The 18,493-nt window shown below is 41.2% G+C and overlaps 1 protein-coding gene across 1 annotated transcript in view; it reads left to right on the top strand.

The window, feature by feature from the left end:
- Window positions 1–3,786: 3,786 nt before the first annotated feature.
- The window catches only part of LOC137301483 (A disintegrin and metalloproteinase with thrombospondin motifs 15-like), a 39,020-nt gene continuing 24,313 nt past the window's right edge, over window positions 3,787–18,493 (top strand). Inside the window, exons 1-2 of the mRNA XM_067970994.1 lie at window positions 3,787–4,614; window positions 9,519–9,907. Of these exons, the coding sequence (XP_067827095.1) occupies window positions 4,044–4,614; window positions 9,519–9,907 (960 nt within the window). The 5' untranslated portion in view covers window positions 3,787–4,043. The remainder of the gene's footprint in view (window positions 4,615–9,518; window positions 9,908–18,493) is intronic.

Below are 18,493 nucleotides of genomic sequence, written 5' to 3'. Positions count from 1 at the left end.
GGAGATGAGCCACTCATCGCAGAAGACCATGCCTCTGTCCTGCTCTTTTAGCCATGGTATTGATATGGCTGGTCCAGCTCAGCTGTAGTCAACGGTGACCCCTAGGATGTTGATGGTGGGGTATTTTGTAGTAGTGGTGCCATTGAAGGTTATGGGGAGGTGAACTGGAATTTTTCCTGTTCAAGATGGTCACCACCAAGTTAAATTCTGATGGTGTTGTTTGAGGGAGGGAAGTTGACCAGGACACTGGTCTTCTCTCTTCTCACTGGACACTCTCTGCTCTTCTTTGAAAAGTGCCATGGTTTCTTCAACATACACCTGAGCCACCAAAACATGAGCAGAGGTGGGGCTTGGTTTAATGTTCCATTCATAAGTGGTACTGCATGGGTATGCAACAATGTAACAATGGGTTTTGTACTTGGAACATGGCAATCTCATTCAGTGAATGCAATTGGTCAGAGTTTAAGAGGTGGGGTCGTTTTTGACTTTTGGGTGACCGACCGGGGGAGCACGCTGGCCAGCCGCCCATTCTGGCAGTGAAGAGGCCCCCCCTCATTTAAATTTGGCAGGATCGAGGCCTCAAGATCGGGCTGGGGGCAGCCGCCAGCAAGGTAAGTAACGGGGGAAGGGTCACGATCGTGGAGGGTGGGGTTCCCGGGGTGGCAGCTACTCAGTTTACTTTCGTGGGCCTCAGAAGTGCACTCCACAAAAATAATTCAACACTTACCTTCTGCGAGCCTCTTCGTTTCAATCACCCGGACCAGTTCCAACCAGAAATGGCAATCAGGATCCTATTTATGTCTTAGGACCCCGATTCCATGTTAAAAGGGGCCTATCACCTGAAACAGGCGGGTGCTTTGAACACCTGGCCTTAGGCGCCTTTTAAAATGGAGCTGGCCGCATCGCCGGTGTTAATGAGTGATAAGGCTACTGACCCCAACCTGAAGCCCTGTTAACAAAGGGATTGACCCTTTTGTATGTCGTGTTGATAGACTGCTAGATTGGAGTTCTGCTAATACAGTGATTAACAGTTGCATTGAATGGTGGTAAAATACTGGAGTAGAAACCAGGACCTTTGATCCTGTTCATTGTAACACTCATACTGTAACATTAGATTATGTAAATATTTTGTTACCTTACCTTTTTATGTTGATATAAACAAGTACTTATGAAATAGTACTATAATTAGAATGTGACAAGACTAATGTCAGAAAGGCCAACATTGCTTGAGTTGGCAGTACCAAAGGTTTCAGGGGTCGAAGATTACCGGGAGGGCTCAAAAATTAAACAGGGCGGGATGGGTGAGTACCTTTTAACAAATTCGACTTTAACCGCTGGCTGGAACTAACGGCAAGAGGAGTTTCCGCCGTTAGGTGGCGATGCTGAGCCCTGAACAAAAGCTTTCAACCAGCCCAGCGAGACCCACCTGTTCTAATGACCGGCAGAGTTCTCCCCAGATCAGATCCTATCTCAAACAAACCCTGTGGTTAAACACAACTCTCTGGATATAATGAGGACGGGAAATGTGATAAGAAGATAAACACATCCGGGCCCCACAAGTTTGAGAAACATAACATTTCGCAATCACACAATACATTTCTGGAGGTCAGAGATTAGTGAGCACTGGTTTAGAGGGGAGTACAATGAATGGACTCGTTTAAAGTTCATTTCAATGGCTAAGAAATATTACACAGTGTAAGTCGTCGTAGCCGTCATTACATAAATATTGTAACAAACACTACGACCCTTGGGCCTTATATTTGTATCCCTATTAAGATTAACTTAACAGCATCAGATGTTCAGAGAGAGGAGGGTCCTGACTGACTAATGATAACTTCAATGCTGCCCTGAATCCAACCCTATTCACATGTTTATTTATTCGATCTGTCTGTTATCTGGCGCATCTCTCTCTCTATATATATATACCACTCTCTCAATCATCCTTCAGGTCTGTATAATACAGCCACTTGGACCATGTGCAGGTTAAATGGGGGGGGCGGCGCAGATACCTGTAGCTCATTGAGAAAGTAGCGAATAGTCCACAGTTGTATGCAGGTCTGACTGATGCAGCTAATCCATGACATAAACCGAGTGGGAGCTGGGGGTGGGTGGGGGTCGGCTCATCACTCTGTTTGAAGACCTTTGCGCCTACCCGGCGGTATTGAAGATCCCCCGGCAGTGATTCAGCCAGATGCCGAGCTCACTTGCAGTACCGAGGTTTAGAGACAGGACGAAGTCGGCGCTGTCGTCCAGCAAATAACTAAAGGAGCGATCAGGTCGGCAGCATTTTTAAAACCCACCGTGACCCCAACCAAGAAACAAATCGCTTCAATCATTATTCCCGAATGTAAATAAATCATTCCTTTCACTCATTTTATTTTATTCCTTTAGTAAACCGTTGAAGTTGCAGCCGCATAAAGTTTCCCCGCATTCCAACTGGTCAGTTACAAAAATCAGATCTTTAAAAATCAGAGGATTGTGTGTGTCTTTAATTATTTTTAACACGAGAAGATGGGTGTAAACATCTGCATTCTGTTAGTGGTCCAGGTCTATCCGATTAGAATAGTGTTTGTTTACAACATACTTTCACTGCAAGATACAAACCGTTTAGAGAGGGTACGTTTGTGTAACAGTAACACGCAGATTGGAAGGGGAAGGATATGTGTACATTACGCGTCAATTAAGATTTACTGATTGCTGCAGGACTAGGGCGAAAAAAAAATCATTCTTAAAGGTGTAATGTCTCCAGATGTTAGAAAGACTGGGACACGCTCGATGACTGTTCTGTGATGAAAAGCCACTTGTAGTGGGTTCGGCTTTTGTCCTATTTTAGATGCTGTGTCGTCTGAGAGTCAAATGGAGTTAATGTGATAGATGTGTGAGCCTTGGTGTGAACAGATGTGTGAGCCTCGGTGTAGCTCTGCCTCGGTGCTTCGCTTTCTGAGCAATCAGAATGAAATTGGTTGGGGATGCAATGATTTAACACACATACTCCCAAACTTGTTTCATTATACACAGTGGAAAGAGCATTCTGTGCTGCAGATGGTTGAGAAGCCAGGATGAGAACTGCACTCGGGAAGAAGCGCCAGCTGTAAAGCTTTATGTCAAACGCTCAGCTGCATTCATTGCTCTCTCCACAACACTTCGCGCGATTGTTTGCTGAGCTTTCTTCTGTTTTCCAAAATGTCTTGTACGCGGAATGTGTGTAAGGATGTGGCACGTCAGGTTCACTAATGTAATTCCAGTTTAGATAACGACTGGTTTTCATTCAAAGGGTCATTAAAAAATAATCATTACAATTAAAAAGGGCAATGCGCGTTTATGCAGTGTCTTGTCCTTCAGATGCGTGTGAATGATCTGCGACCCGCTGAACAGATATGTGAGCGGCTTCACTTTAATAACGTGCTGAACGAAACACGAGCAAGATTTCACGATCCCAGCCCAACGTCAAATCAGGGACCGATTTATCATAAAGCCGATCTTTAATCGATTCCATGTCGGAATATACAGTTAGCAGCTTGGTTCTAAATGCGACAACTAGGAATATCGGAATGACTTGAACGAGTTAACTGGAGGGGGGGAGAGATGTGTTGGTACAGCATTCGGTTATTCAATTAAATAATAAAGCATGTCCATGGTCGAATCCTCTCATGGGTGGGATGCAACACGTCCCCATCATGATCGGATGTAAACCGATAATATTTGGAGGGGGGCAAACCGCCTCTAAGTGGTTGAGACACTACATTATAAAAAAAAAACCACGTCCAATAAGCATTTTCCAGGAGGTCCCAGCCCTGATTTGCACGGCTGTTTACACACGACAGAATGTATATAAACCACAGACTCAGTCCACACTCCAACACACAGGTACCAGAGGTAATGGAGCAGCTCGATTGCAGCCGTGGATTTTACATTACAGAGATTGCTGAGAAAACATTTCTGGATTTATTTTAATGAAAAAGGAAATCCCCCCCTTTTTTTTGGATTGGTGTTGGACTTTTTAGGAATTTCACATTTTTTAACAAAAAAAAAAGAATCTAACAATGTTAGCGGTAACTAGATCGATCATAATTTTGGATTTCTTCCTCGTCTTCTCCAAATCCACTCTTTCTATGGAGAGTCAGTTGGTTACTCCCGTCCGACTAGACGCTGCATCCAAAGAGCGGCACTTCTTCAAAAGAAGCGTCGAAGATATCAACGACCAGAATGTGGCTTTTAAAATCAGGGCGTTTGACGAGGAGTTTTATTTGAATTTGGTGCCCGATTCCAGTTTCCTGGCGCCGGCTTTCACTATGCAGTCCCTGGCTGCATCTCCGAGTCCTGCCTGGGGTACCAGTTTGACCCACTGCTTTTATTCGGGCTCTGTGAACGCCGACCCGGAATCTTTCGCGGCTCTGAGCCTGTGCGATGGTATGCACGGAGCTTTTGGTTCCAACGGATCGGAGTATCTCATCCAACCGGTTAAAAACGAGACCGGGACACAAACGGGCGCAGGTGCCGACACCACTCACGTTATCCGCCGCAGGAGCGCTTCCATCCTCTCGGTTAACGCCACATCCAGATGCGGAGTGAGTGGGACACATGCAAACGTGGAAGTGCTCGAGAAATTTAAAGGTGATCTGAATATGTTGTTTTTCCCAGCAAAAGTATTTGCAATTACAGATTCATTTTAATTTGTGAGACCCATCAAAATATCTTTCCCTGAATTACAACAGGCGTCACATTTACATCAAAATTCACTGTCACATTTTTATTGAAAATAGTAAACTTTCTGCATCTGATATTGAAACATGTTGGGGTTCCTGTAACTAATTTTTATTGATCTGCATTCTAATTTCTATTTTAATATAGATATTGTATTCACTTGGCGCCAGTACTGTGGGTTAGCCAATTTCTGTAACTGACTCGGTCGGTAAGTGATGCTGCGCCGCGGACTGACCAAGAGAATCAGTTACATCAGGAAGTCGGTAGTCATTCTGCTCATTGCTCTCCCACATCTGCAGACTCAGCCGTTTTTGTACAACATCTTTTTGCATTTACGCCATAATTTCCTGCAATTATGACTTTATATGGGTAAAATATTTATTAAATGCAATAAAACGCATTCCTTTGTACTCACTGAAATGTCGAAGGCAACCACTATAAATGCGCAATGTATCTTTTGCAGTAAGGTGTTGCACATTGTAACTGCACTCACAGTCACTGTGATTATACTATGTACTAACAGGAACGGGGTTTCCAGAACATTTTGCTTATTGAAAAGTGAAACTTTGCTTTTCATTCCACCCTCTTGCCCACTCCTTCTCTGGGCAGTGACACTGTTTAGCTGAAGTTTTTTGTTAGCACCTTCTCACACTGGTAATGTCAGGAAGCAATGTGCATGTGTTCTGCTCCTTACTGTACATCTACCGAGGGGTTGAGCCCTGTGCTTCACGTGATCAAACTTGTCATGTGTGACCCCCCTCACTGCAGCTCTGCATTTCCCCCACATCTGGTGCCGCTCTGTCATATTGGCGAGAGTGGGATTTTCTAATAGTTTGGTGATTACGATGTCGATTCTGATGATTCGGAGAGCGGTGATGCGCTTTCACTCCTTAACAGGGTCAAACATCTTCCAACTGAATCGCTGACAGTCCAAGAGTATCCACGTGACTACAACCGCTTTAGACATTAACTATTTGCAGGCTGCAAGTTTCAGTCCTGCAAAATAACGTCCTACATTTCTCGTTTTTGTTCATTTAGACAAATGTTTAGTTTGAATATAAATTGTTTACTTTGCAGTGATCGACTGCCAAAGGGGGAAAATGTTCCTACAGTATTACATGCTATACAACTACCTCACTGCCCCTGTGTTGTTAGACTGCTCGTCCGAGATCCAGTCTTGGATGAGCCCCAATTTCCTCCAGTTAAACACCGGGAAGACCATTGTCTTCGGCTCCTGCCACAAACTCAGTACATTTACCACCGATTCCAACCCCCTCGATGGCCACTGTCTCAGGCTGAACCAGACTGTTTGCAACCTCGACATCCTATTTGACCCTGAGCTAAGCTTCTGACTCCATATCCTCCCCATTACAAAGACTGCCTACTTCCATCTCTGTAACATTGCCTGCCTCCACCCCTGCCTCAGCTTATCTGCTGTTGAAACCCTCGCCCATGCTTTTGTTACCTTTAGAATCAACTATTCCAATGCTCTCCCGGCTGGCCTCTTATCTTCCACCCTCCATGCACTTGAGCTCATCCAAAACTCTGCTGCCCGTATCCTAACTCGCACTAAGTCCCGTTCACCCATCACCCCTGTGCTCACTCACCTGGCTCCCGGTCCAGCGACGCCTCGATTTGAAAATTCTCATCCTCCTGTTCAAATTACTACATGGCCTCACCTCTCCCTATCTCTGTAACCTCCTCCAACCCTACAACCCTCCAAAATCTCTGCATTCCTCCAACTCTGGCCTCTTGTCCATCCCCCAATCCTTTTGCCCCACCATTGGTGGCTGTGCCTTCAGCCATCGAAGCCATAAACTCTGGAATTCCCTCCCCAAACATCTCCATCTCTATACCTCTCCTTTAAAACTTATCTCTTTGATCAAACTCTTAGCCACCTGTCCTAATATTTCCTTCTTTGGCTCGGTGTCAATTGTTGTCTCATTACGCTCCTGTGAAGCACCTTGGGACATTTTCTTAAGTTAAAGGCGCTATATAAATACAAGTTGTTTTGTAGCTCAGGTCATAAGTGACGGTTGGCTTTATCGTCACTTCACTCCCTGCCCCCGACCCCTTACTTTTTCTCTACCATCGTCTCACACAATGGGAAGATTATTAAATCTAAGAAAAATCTTTATTATAGAAACCTATTCAACATATTTGGAGGCTGCGTAAGTACCATTTTGATGAATGCCTTCAAGACTGCTCAAGAGCACATTGAATCCCTCCTGCCCTATTCATGTCAACCAGGCTAAAACTATAAGATTGAGCCCATTCTCTAGTAACCAAATTCACCCTCAATTCACAACCTATGATACCAGGGAATCCAGGAGAAGCAGATTGAGGGATCTAACTTAACTAAAATCTTTCTGCAGCTTTTTGAAAATGACTGTGCTGTGCCTTATGGCCTTCACCGGTCGATTAAAAGCAACCTCTCCCTATGCTGTATATCAATTTGAACATTAATTATTAATCATAAGTTACTTGCAGCTAAGAACAATTTGTGACATAAATTTTTGGCACCTTTCTTTTGGACAAATTCAAATTGCCCTTAACTGGAACAGGAACAATGACTGGCAGTGAGTTTAATCGAATTCCATTCTGTTTATGAACCACTTGAGATTTGGAGATCTATGAGGTTATCAGAATCACTTGATTAGCAGCTTCCCCAATACCTCAGTGGATAAATGCACTGTGTGCTTTTGGTGCTAAGCCATTGAGATTCAAAGGCCTCAGGTTCGATTCCTGAATTTGCTGATCTTGCCTGGACTAATAGTTGGGATGCTACAATTGGCTTTGGTACACCAGCCTAGGGAGGTAATAAAAACAACTGGGATTCTTGCTCCCGATTGCTGTCCAGCATCCCCTGCCGGAAAATGGGTGCATATGGATTTCAGGTGAGGAATAGATTGGGTTCTAGTTTGATGGCTATCGAAGTTTTAATAGTCTGCCAATAGTTACACTCTGGATTCACACATGAGGAATGACCACTTGAACAAGAAACCAGAGGGTTGTCAGGCTCAGTCGAGCGTTATCTCAGTAAGAGTTGTCACCTTTAATAGAAAGCGGGGGGTGGGGATAATAATTTACACTGGAGTAGAGGATAGAGAATTAATTAAACAGATATCCATTCTCCATCCATTACAAAGTGCGTTGGAATATCCATTACAATACTAGTTAGTAGGACAACTTTTAAATTGCTGGATAGATCTTGGCAGTGAATTCACATGCAGTGTTGCAGTTCTTTATTAAAAAAAGGGGGTGCTGTGACACATTGGTGCTTACACAGCTGATCAGATCACTTGATTCCATTCATTTTCTTTACTAATATTCCATCTTTTTAATGCATTTCTATAATTCTATTTTTGGTAACATTTCTTATTTTCCAGAGGTAGTCCTGCCCCATGCACCAACCCTAGGTGACAGCATTGCCAGATCAATTTATTGTAAGCAGTTTATAGAAGGGCAGAGCTGGGGGGGAGGTGGTGGGTGAGCTCAATGCTTCCACCAAGGCTAACATTCAGATCTCTGGTGGCCAGAAATTTCGGGCAAATACATGGTTCCTACACATATTATATGTGCAATGTTCTATACAATGGTACCAGACCCATGGTCCTAAGAAATAGCAAAAATGGAGCCAAATTTGATGTTTTTAAAATGAAATAACTTCAGTACATGTGAGGTTTTCTAACTCCGCAGAGCTTATAAAAACTGGAGCTACAAGAGCAACAAAAGGGCTACTTGAGTGTCTCACACTGATTTGATGTTCCAATGTGCTGAAGACGATGATGAAGAATTTATCAATATTTTTCCACGTGCTTTGTGATCACCAAAACCAGCAAACCTAACACACAGTGCATTAGCTCATTCAGTACAATTATATTTGTCACTTAACTAATTACTTTCCTTGCTGACTGGTTGACTGAAAATGGATATTTGTTATTTGACTTTTTAAAAAAATTGGATTGAAAATCTATTGATTAACAGATCAGCAAGACAACATTGTTTTAAAGCAATCTTTCAGTTGCAACTGTTTTCACTCCATCTTCAATGGATGTGCGTGTTAGATAGTAAATACAAAGAGACATTAGGCCCAGCAAGCCTGGCCCATTTAAATAGATCAACTCCAATACCCACCTTCTCAGCATATCCTTCATTCTCTCGACAAAATTGCACCTCATTGCCTCTTGAACCCAGATAATTGGTGGATAGCTATTCAAAACAATTGATATTTCACTAATGATATTTTTAATGAATGGGATTTGGCAAGCCTGACTCTAGATAGGCAGCTACTGAACCCAGATGCTTTTAATTTAGCTGTAATTGGCATTATGGATAGCTGTGTAATTGTGCACTTGTATTTTTAAACTGTACATTTATTTAGTTTCGGGATATGCCAATGTTGCTGGTTCCTGACGCAACTGTCAGCAATGATCCCAAAGTAAATTTAGCCAAATTTGCTAATGCTAACAACTGGGAAAAGCTGTTTTAGCCACATCTTCTTGGCTTAACAATCTGGCAACTTCACCTTGGCATTCCTGCCAGCATCACAAGATGGGCATTTTGGGATCTGGTGACACTGGCATGTCACTAAATTCAATATAAATGCAATTTTACAATCCCATCGTACCCATAGTTGGGTCCCCATGTCAACAAATCCATTCAAGTGCAAGTTCTATTGATGTACATGAAATTTTTTTGTTGTGTGTGAGACAAGTTGTACTCTTAAAACAAATGTCTATTTAATGAAGGTAAGCATTAGCAAAATAACCAGTATCATATACCTGCTAACATTTTAATCTTCTCTTTTAAAGCATCCCATAGCATGGATCATTCACCGACAAGGGAATATGCGGGTAAAAAGGCCAGTAGATCCAAGCGTTTTGCATCAATTCCCCGTTTTGTGGAAACCTTAGTAGTGGCTGATGAGTCCATGGCCAACTTTCATGGTGACGATCTTAAACACTACGTCCTGATGTTAATGGCAGTGGCAGCCAGACTGTACAAACACCCCAGCATATTGAACCCTGTCAGCATTGTGGTGGTGAAGTTTATGGTCATCAATCATGAAGACAAGGGCCCGAAAATCTCCAGCAATGCAGCGCTAACACTAAGAAACTTTTGTGCATGGCAGAAAAAGTTTAACAAGGCCAATGATAAGAATCCTGAGTACTATGACACTGCAGTCCTTTTCACCAAACAGGTATGTTCCTTTATCCCATTTTATAGTGTGATTGATGACATGTCAGTACCCATTAAGAGCACTGAAAAGTCAGCCTCCAGTTTTGTGGTGTTTTATCAGTGTACCTTGTCTGCACAGACCTCTCCATGCAAGAATATGGAATGATTCTACTGCCTAAGATGTCAGTTCCACATGGACAACCCAAATAATACTCCCCTTCTGCTCCATTCCATACATCCTGCTTCCATCATTTCACTAAAATGCAACAAGTTTAAACTCTATGCTGTGTTACAAAATACACTAGGCCTAGGCTGTGATGCACAGCATAACCTGTCGATGTCTAATATTTCATGCATTGTGGTTCCTTCTCTAATAGAAGAAAATGTGTAAAACACCGAATTTATAACATACTTTTGCAATGCTTCCAAAGAAAACATATTAGAGAGGATCTAGTGCAGCTCTTTTTCTGCATATTTTCACATTCTATTTTATACAGAAAAAAAATCCATCAACTGATTTTTCAGCAATTCACAGTTATATAATATTTAGTGTCAATGGACTATTCATTGAAGGGAAATTACTGAGTTGTGGTGGGGTTATTATGCTACTGCAGCTTAAGATGTTCAGCTTTCCAATTATTTCAGAAGTCCCAGTCACATCTTTTCTTTTATTGTTATGGAGGATATGTACCAGACACAAAAATCAGTTTTTGAGAATATAATTTTGTTTAAAGTTAAGTGTACGAAGAAAGAGACCTAGATTTATATCTTGATATGAAGTTTACTACTCAGGGGTTTTTTGATTTTTTTCCCTGGTAATAGCATTAACCACTAGACAAAATAATTTTTCTGCTGGTACCACTATTGGAAGTGGTTACTTAAAACTGGATGAGATCAAATAAGGTAACTGCAGGGGAATGGAGAATGGTGGGACTAAGAACAGCCTGCCATCCCCCTCTGATACACCAGGAGTCCTATCTTTTAAAGGTTAGAACCTGGCCCCAGCAACCACAGGGGCTAATTATCTGGTCCTTTAGTGCAAGCTGTGGCTTAGGCATCCTCAAAGCAAGTGGTCATTAACCACCACTAGTGGAAAATACATCAGATAATAGGTACTCAAATTTACCACTGGCATTAACCAGCCATCTGCCAGACATGTCCCGAGCAATGAGCTGGACTAAACCAGCTCTTTAATTGACATGTCTTATTCATATGCAGGCTCATGCATTTTTGTTTCTTTAGGTCAAAATTCAACATGCCAGAACAGCTCTATTTCTAGACCACTGGAGCATTGACCCTGAAACTCATGTCTGCTCTTCTTCATTTGGTCAGATTGTGTGTTTTGTCCTGTCAACCATTAACTACTAATGTCTCCTCAGGTTCACAAGACCAGTTTCTTGATGGTTTGGTTATTAATGGGATATGTTCAGTTTGGACACTTGCTCAATTAAATATATACCAGGTCAGACTAAAATAGCAATGCTAAATCAGTCTTTTAATTTAACCTGATCCAATCAGGTAATGTTTAAACACATGGTAACAAGGGGTTGTTTGAAATGATCTAGCCAACTGAATAGAAACAAGATTGATCATTTCTTGCTCTTGATATTCAGACACAAGTAAAATCAATCAAAATCATTAAAAAAAAGTTGTTCCTTTTTTTGCTCCCCTTTTTCCCCTCCACTCCTGACCTTTGCTAGGGTGCAGTTCCATGTGTACAAACAGCCCTCTGGTATCTCTCCACACCAGTGATTCTTAAGTGACCTGCACAATAAGTGTCAGCAGACTATTCATTTATGGAGAGGATCACAAGCTGAGCTCAATCCTGTTCTTCACTGATGCCCATTCAAGCGTACAGCAGGAGGTCATTGAATAGCAAATAAGAATGGGACCCTGCCTGATTTTATGATTCCTCTCCCTAGCCCAAGGACACTGACGGCAATTGTAGCATCACAACTACTTTTATTGGCAGATATCTGTATTCTTGCTGTGACTAGTGTTATTGGGAGGGCATTGGTTTTACAGAGCTGAAAGCTTTGTTTGTATGCACTACGCCCACAGGTGTTTGCATGTGTTTTTCTAGTCCTATTGTGGTTTAGAGGGACTGACCTACTGATATATTCTGACTGTATATCCTGAGATAGGATGAACCAGGTATTTCAAAACTCCAATCACCAGGGTGCTGCACTTGCTTTCTGAATGTTTCTCTACTTACACATTCAGGTCTTATAGCAGACATGGTTTTTGGGTGAGGTTTGTGTTCTCCTTCCCTTCAGCTCCAGATGTATCCTCATGTCTATATGTCTCCACTTCCCAATTATTATTTTTAATTGGCATATTTTTGTCTCAAAATATCAGGAAAAATGAGAAATGCATGATTTGTTGTCCTGTTTTTCAGATTCCTGTTCCCCTCCTCCCAGACTAGACACCATTTACTTTCTCATGCCCTGTTCTGTTAGTGTATATTACACGGTCACTTGCCTTGCCATAACTCTTGTTTTCATGCCTTTCCTCTGATGCAGTCAAAGCCAAAGTTCACTTTCTAAAACTTAAGAGAGCAGATGCTCCTAGTGTAAACTTTACTCTCATTGAAAGTGTAAGAACATATGAACTAAAATAAAATGTTGTCATCTGTTTAGCTGATGTTCAGGTCTAAGCCTTGGTTATATTAATATCGGGCTTTGTAATTAGCCATGTGATGTAATTTTCTTGTGAGATCCTAGAGCATAAGCAATGTTTACTAACCTTGTTCATGACTACATTGTAGTAACTGAACCTCCCGAGAAAATCATGCTATTTACAGACGGAACCATCTATTTTAGTCAAATCACCTGCATTTTGAACCAACCAGGTTGTTTAGTCAATACACATGGCCATATGCAAAAATGTGAGCAATAATTCTTTGTGCTGAAATTGTATTAGAGCGGTTGGAGATTTAAGTGATAGTGGGATGGAGTTTGTCTCCATCTTCTCAAACTGTTGAGTTCTTGGATTGGTGTAGCCAGAAGCACTTTATTTTGGCATCTAGTTCCTGCACCACTGGGGTGATTTTAAACTGCTGGCTGCCTGTTTCTCACTTGAAAAATGGGCGGACGGCAATTGAAAATAGGGAGTGGGGAAGGCACCTCTTGGACGTGTAAGGCCCGCCTAATGCAATTTTCAGATGGGCCAGTAAATAGGCGAACAGCAGGCCTGCCCGTTTCCGGTGGGAGGCTGTTCAAATATGCAAATCAAGGACCTGCGCTGGTGTAGGACCCCGATTGCAATTTGAAGTACAGATGGGTGGAATGTGAGCCGTGCATTCTCCGCCCATTTGTACCAGGCGGTGAGCGGTCTAACCAGCAGTCCTTAAAGGGACTGGAGGTGCCCACTTCTCAAAAGGGCTCCAAACTTTTTATCTTCAATGCCGGCCTATGCTGTCCTCCCAATGGGATTGGCCCCCCCTCCTCCTCCTCCTCCCCCCCTGCCCAGGCCCGGTCTGCCGACTGACTTAGCATAGAAACTGGCTGATTTTCTGCCCTCCCACAAATTGGCAAGCTGCAGCTGAGTGCCTACTTGGTACCCGCAGCTCGCCGACCACTTTCAGATAAGGCCCAAAGCTCTAACTGGATCGGACCTCCTGATAGCGGTTTTGGGCAGGTGACATGGCAGCCTTGCCCACCTGTTGCGGGCAGAAATTGAAGATTCTCCACACTGTGTTGCATTTTCCATCTTTTCCACATTGGTTTATAGCACTTGCAAGTTGGGCACAATGAAAAAGATAAAGAATGAGCATATTAATCTAAGGATAACCACAAACCCATTGCTTTAGTTTACTGGTACAGTAGAATCAGTTTACAATGAATTCTGATACAGTGAAACTCAGTTTATGATGGAAAATGGCAATCTCCCAATTCATTTCATGTGTAACAAAACTAAATTGCACTTCTTTTACATTCAAATAACTAACTCATTATGGTGAAACTCTGAACATTAATTTTCCATTGTTTAATCAGTCAGGGGCCGTGGAATGCGTGCTACAGATCAGTGGAAACTCCATTCACAAAGTGTTTAACTTCTGTCTGCACACTGAATGGAACCTGGAAATCACACTGTGAGATATTATCATACAATTGCTTAATGCATTAATATCAAATTCCTCTCTCACTAAATAGATGTGTTAGCTGGTTTATTTAAAAAAGTTAATGCTTCTGATAAAGTTTTGGGAAGAGGACTGTGTCAAGTGCTTCTACCATAATATATAAACCTGGAAATTGTGATGTGTGAGAACTTGTAAGTTTCACTTCCATTGTTAGGGTTACTTTTTAAAAATTAATTAAGAGTATGATGCTCTGCAGTATCGTTAACTTTGGTTTAAGAAGTTCCTAAAAATGTGACCTATGACTTAAATAGTTCCTGACAAAGTGAAATTGTGTCCTGATAGATAAACTCTCCTTTTAAAAATAGTTCTACTGTCCAGTGTGCACTTATTTGAAAACGCTCCCAAGTTAGCAGCTATTGCACAACCATAAGTTAAAAGTTCAGTTCGTTACAACATCAACAACAACTTGTACTTATATAATGCCTTTAACATAGTAAAACGTCGCAAGGCGCTTCACAGGAGCGGTTATCAAACAAAATTTGACACTGAGTCACATAAGGAGATATTAGGACAGGTGACCAAAAGCTTGGTCAAAGAAATAGGTTTTAAAGAGCGTCTTAAAGGAGGAGAGCGAGGTAGAGAGGCGGAGAGGTTTAGGGAAGGAATTCCAGAACTTAGGCTGAAGGCATGGTCGCCAATGGTGGAGCGAAGAAAATCAGGGATGCCCAAGAGGCCAAAATTGGAGGAGCACAGAAATCTCAGAGGGTTGTAGGGCTGAAGGAGGTTACGGGGAGGGGGCGAGGCCATTGAGGGATTTGAAAACAAGGATGAGAATTTTAAAATTGAGGCGTTGCCGGACCGGGAACCAATGTAGGTCAGCGAACACAGGGTGATGGGTGAACAGGACTTGGTGCGAGTTAGGATGTGGGCAACAGAGTTTTGGATGAACTCACAAAATCTTCAAATGAGTTGGCTTCACATTATTATGCAATGTCAGCTCTGTGAGCATGAGAGCAGCACGCGCAGTGCCTGAGGAGCTGTAATTCCTATGGCACAGCACCTGAACCACATTATGCATCCCATAACATTGTAAACGTGACTTTTAAGCAGCAGCACATGCCAACGTTGAACATGCACAGTTGCTATAAAGTTGCATTTGTGACTCCTGAACAGCTTTGACACATGATATCTTTTATATGTCAAGATGTTGTCCCTTTCAAATCCCAGGTCACTTGGAGTATTTCTTATGAAATGAAAAGAGGTAGTTGACCTGAGCAGTTAAATTCAATCAACAGTGTGTTTTGTTCATGGGAAGATATTCAGACCCGTGGAGAGGGTTTGAGTGATCATAGTAGGTTTACACACTTGCTGACCTTCAGAAGGCATAAGGGGATGCCATGTCTGCTACTCTGACTCTGCTAACGTGGGGACTTCAAAGTGAATTTGGATATCCTTGATCTGAATTTATTGCAGGGGTCTCAGAGTTCTCCACCCCACTTAGGAGATGCTGTGCAGAGGAAGCTTTTATCTGGAGTGCAGACAAAAAGGGCAGCAGTGGAAACTTAGCAAAGGAGCCAAGGTTTTAGGAATTGTAGACAGATAGTCAATTCACAGGATTAGAGAGACAATATTAGTTGCTTTATCGAATTTGGAATGATTGTGCATAAGAGAAAACACAGCCTTGAAACTAATAGATTATTTCTTCACTCAAGTATCAATCCTGGTCCAAACATAGGGATAGTCATTTCATAAATCATTAAGCCAGTTGTTATCAGATTTATTCATTAATTAACACAATGTATCAGCATATGATGGCCTTTAGTGATCCTGTTAAGTGTTTTGCCCCTTTTGTAGTAATTGCAAACCTCTAGGTTTGGTCATCTCAATAGATCACAAGAACAAAAGGCTTCAGAAAAAAGCAACTAAGCCATTTTAACCTGCATAAAGAAAGGAAAGATCGTAGTTATCAAAATTCCATTGCATCATAGTAACAGATGAAGAATAAACTTATTGAGTCACCTCAAAATACAAATCTAACACATACTTAAATCCAAACTAACCTGAGTCTAGCTGTGATGTGGCTGAATTTGTTTGTACTTGTAACTTATCATGTTGCAACATCTGAAAGCATTTCACATAAAGAATCACTTTGGAAGTGAAGTGACTGTTATGTAGGTAAATGCAGCAGCCATTCTGTGCCAGGAATGTCCCACATTCAGCAAAGTGAAGACCAATCAATCTGTTTATTTTGGTGGCGTTGGTTGAGGAAGAATGTTGGCCCGTACCTCAGCAGAACTCCGTGCCCTTAAAGTTGATGTGATTCTTAGTACAGTGAATGCATTTGCTAAACATGTGGTATTTTAATTTGAATCTACTTCACTCTTAGTTCAGTTTTGAGTATACCTGCAAATGGATCAAAATATATTAATGTACATGAGTTTCCTGGAAAATTCCTCATCATAATATCATACAGTATTTGGAACTCTCTGTTAGGTTTTTAAAACCAATTCCATGGGAAGCTATTAGAATATATCAGAGATGTTAAAGGATGTATTACTAATCGATGCCTGTAGCCTTGAGGGCTGCATCCTTTTTGTGTGGAAATTATAAAAAGAAGTGAAGTTGTGCCTGTGTAATTAATATACCTACTATATATTTATTCTTTGCTATTTATACAGCATTGTAATAATCTAACTTTCTTTCAAATTTTGATGTGTAAAACTTGGAGTCAGGCTTGTGGATTCTTTGTTAACATTTAATATACAGTATATTGCACAATTGCTTCACATATTCTGCCAGGCTTTGATAAGTTTTGCAGTTGACGTCTGGTGCAGTTATACTGCACCTACCATTTTGATACTTGTATGATGTATGATGTTGAGGGTATTGATAAAGGATCAGCATTGACCTATACTTTTCTCATTGTGACCTTAACTCACTATACTGACTACCAGTAGAATTTCTAATGTTGGAACAAAGCCCACTGTTTGGTCAGTTTAACAGTGCCTAAATGTAACTCTATTTATTAATACTTTATCACAAAGTTAAAGCAGACTGCCTACTCTCTTCTTAAACGCTAATTTTAAAGTCGAGCATTCTTTCTCTGAGGTCTGCTATTTTGCCGGAACATGTACCAGTCATTAATAAATTGATTGCTCAACATTCTGAGCCTCAACCATATTTTAACATAGTGAGGTTAAATTCTGTAAACCATTTAGGATCCTATATTTTCATGTTAATTGCGCACTTCAGTCATTCAGTGGGAGAATTTTGGCTGAAATCTTACCACAAACTGCCTGACTTTAACATAATGGCACTAATTACATGAACACATCAAAATCACCTAATCTGTTACTTCCTGTGGAACTAATCCTCATTGTTTAATCACACCAAAGTCTCCAATTGTACAGCTTGCTGTGTATTGTTTTGTTTTCCAGACTGAACTTTGTTGTATAAACGTATCTCAAGACTTTATCAAATAGATCAGGTCAAAATACTTGACACAGGGTATCATGAGTTGAATGGATGTAAATGTTCATGATTTCTATGGTGAATTGTTACCCTACATCTATGTATAATCACCAGGGGTGTAAAGTTAATTTTTTTTGCCAAACTATCGCTGGTTTTTACCTTTACACATGGAGGGGAATATACCTTGTAACATCATTTATGGCACTTCTTTCTCTCCAGAAATTTCTCAAGAATTTAAGAATTGTCTGATCATTGCCATTCATATTAAAAATGTCAACTAGATTGGAAAATGTGGCATATATGAGGTGCTAGGAGATAATATCTTACTAGGGATTCCATATAATTGGCCAGATATCCTATTGTTTTCTGGTGATTTGGTTTCCAACATAATATCAAAAGTGCCCTTGGATAAAGCAAAAAAAAAATTCTGATTTAGATACAATACAATGTCTTGAAGAACAGTAAGTGACTTCTATTAGCCAAAATTTATAGAAAGTTTGTTTAGAATCTTGTCAGCTATCCACCAGTAGAGATATTAAACCAGAACACAGTGTACTGAAAAAAATGGCTTGAACCCAACTAATCATGGTTAGTGATTGGAATGAGAAGGCGATAGCAGATGGGTTTTAGGATGTAGCCCCAGGTTCAAACCCCAGCCTTCACATGAAGCAAGCATATTGTACAGTGCCTCACTGCACAATTGTAATTCATCCCCTGGGTGCTCTGTGTCTCCTTTGTGTAGACAGCAGCTACAGATAAGGTTCTAACACCATATATGGGAATAACATTGTGATACTAAAGTATTCAGTACAGCTTTGCCAGTAAGAAGGAAATGTCTTTGCCTGTGTTTATTTCTGTCTCCGCCTTTCTGTCCGTCTCTCTCTTTTTGTGTGTATCTGTCTCTCTCTCATTTGCTATGATTCCTTGCAGATGCTGGAATGTTCAAGAAAGAAATACTTGCATTTATATAGCACATTTTCAGCTCAGAATGTCTAAACCTTTCAAAGTGCTTCACACAATGAATTACTTTTGGAGTGTGGTGACTGTTATATGGAC

This window comes from Heptranchias perlo, chromosome 33 (assembly GCF_035084215.1).
Source record: "Heptranchias perlo isolate sHepPer1 chromosome 33, sHepPer1.hap1, whole genome shotgun sequence".
Classification (NCBI taxonomy): Eukaryota; Metazoa; Chordata; class Chondrichthyes; order Hexanchiformes; family Hexanchidae; genus Heptranchias; species Heptranchias perlo.
The sequence above is the reverse complement of the archived record's forward strand: the minus strand, read 5'-3'. Positions and strand labels throughout refer to the sequence as shown.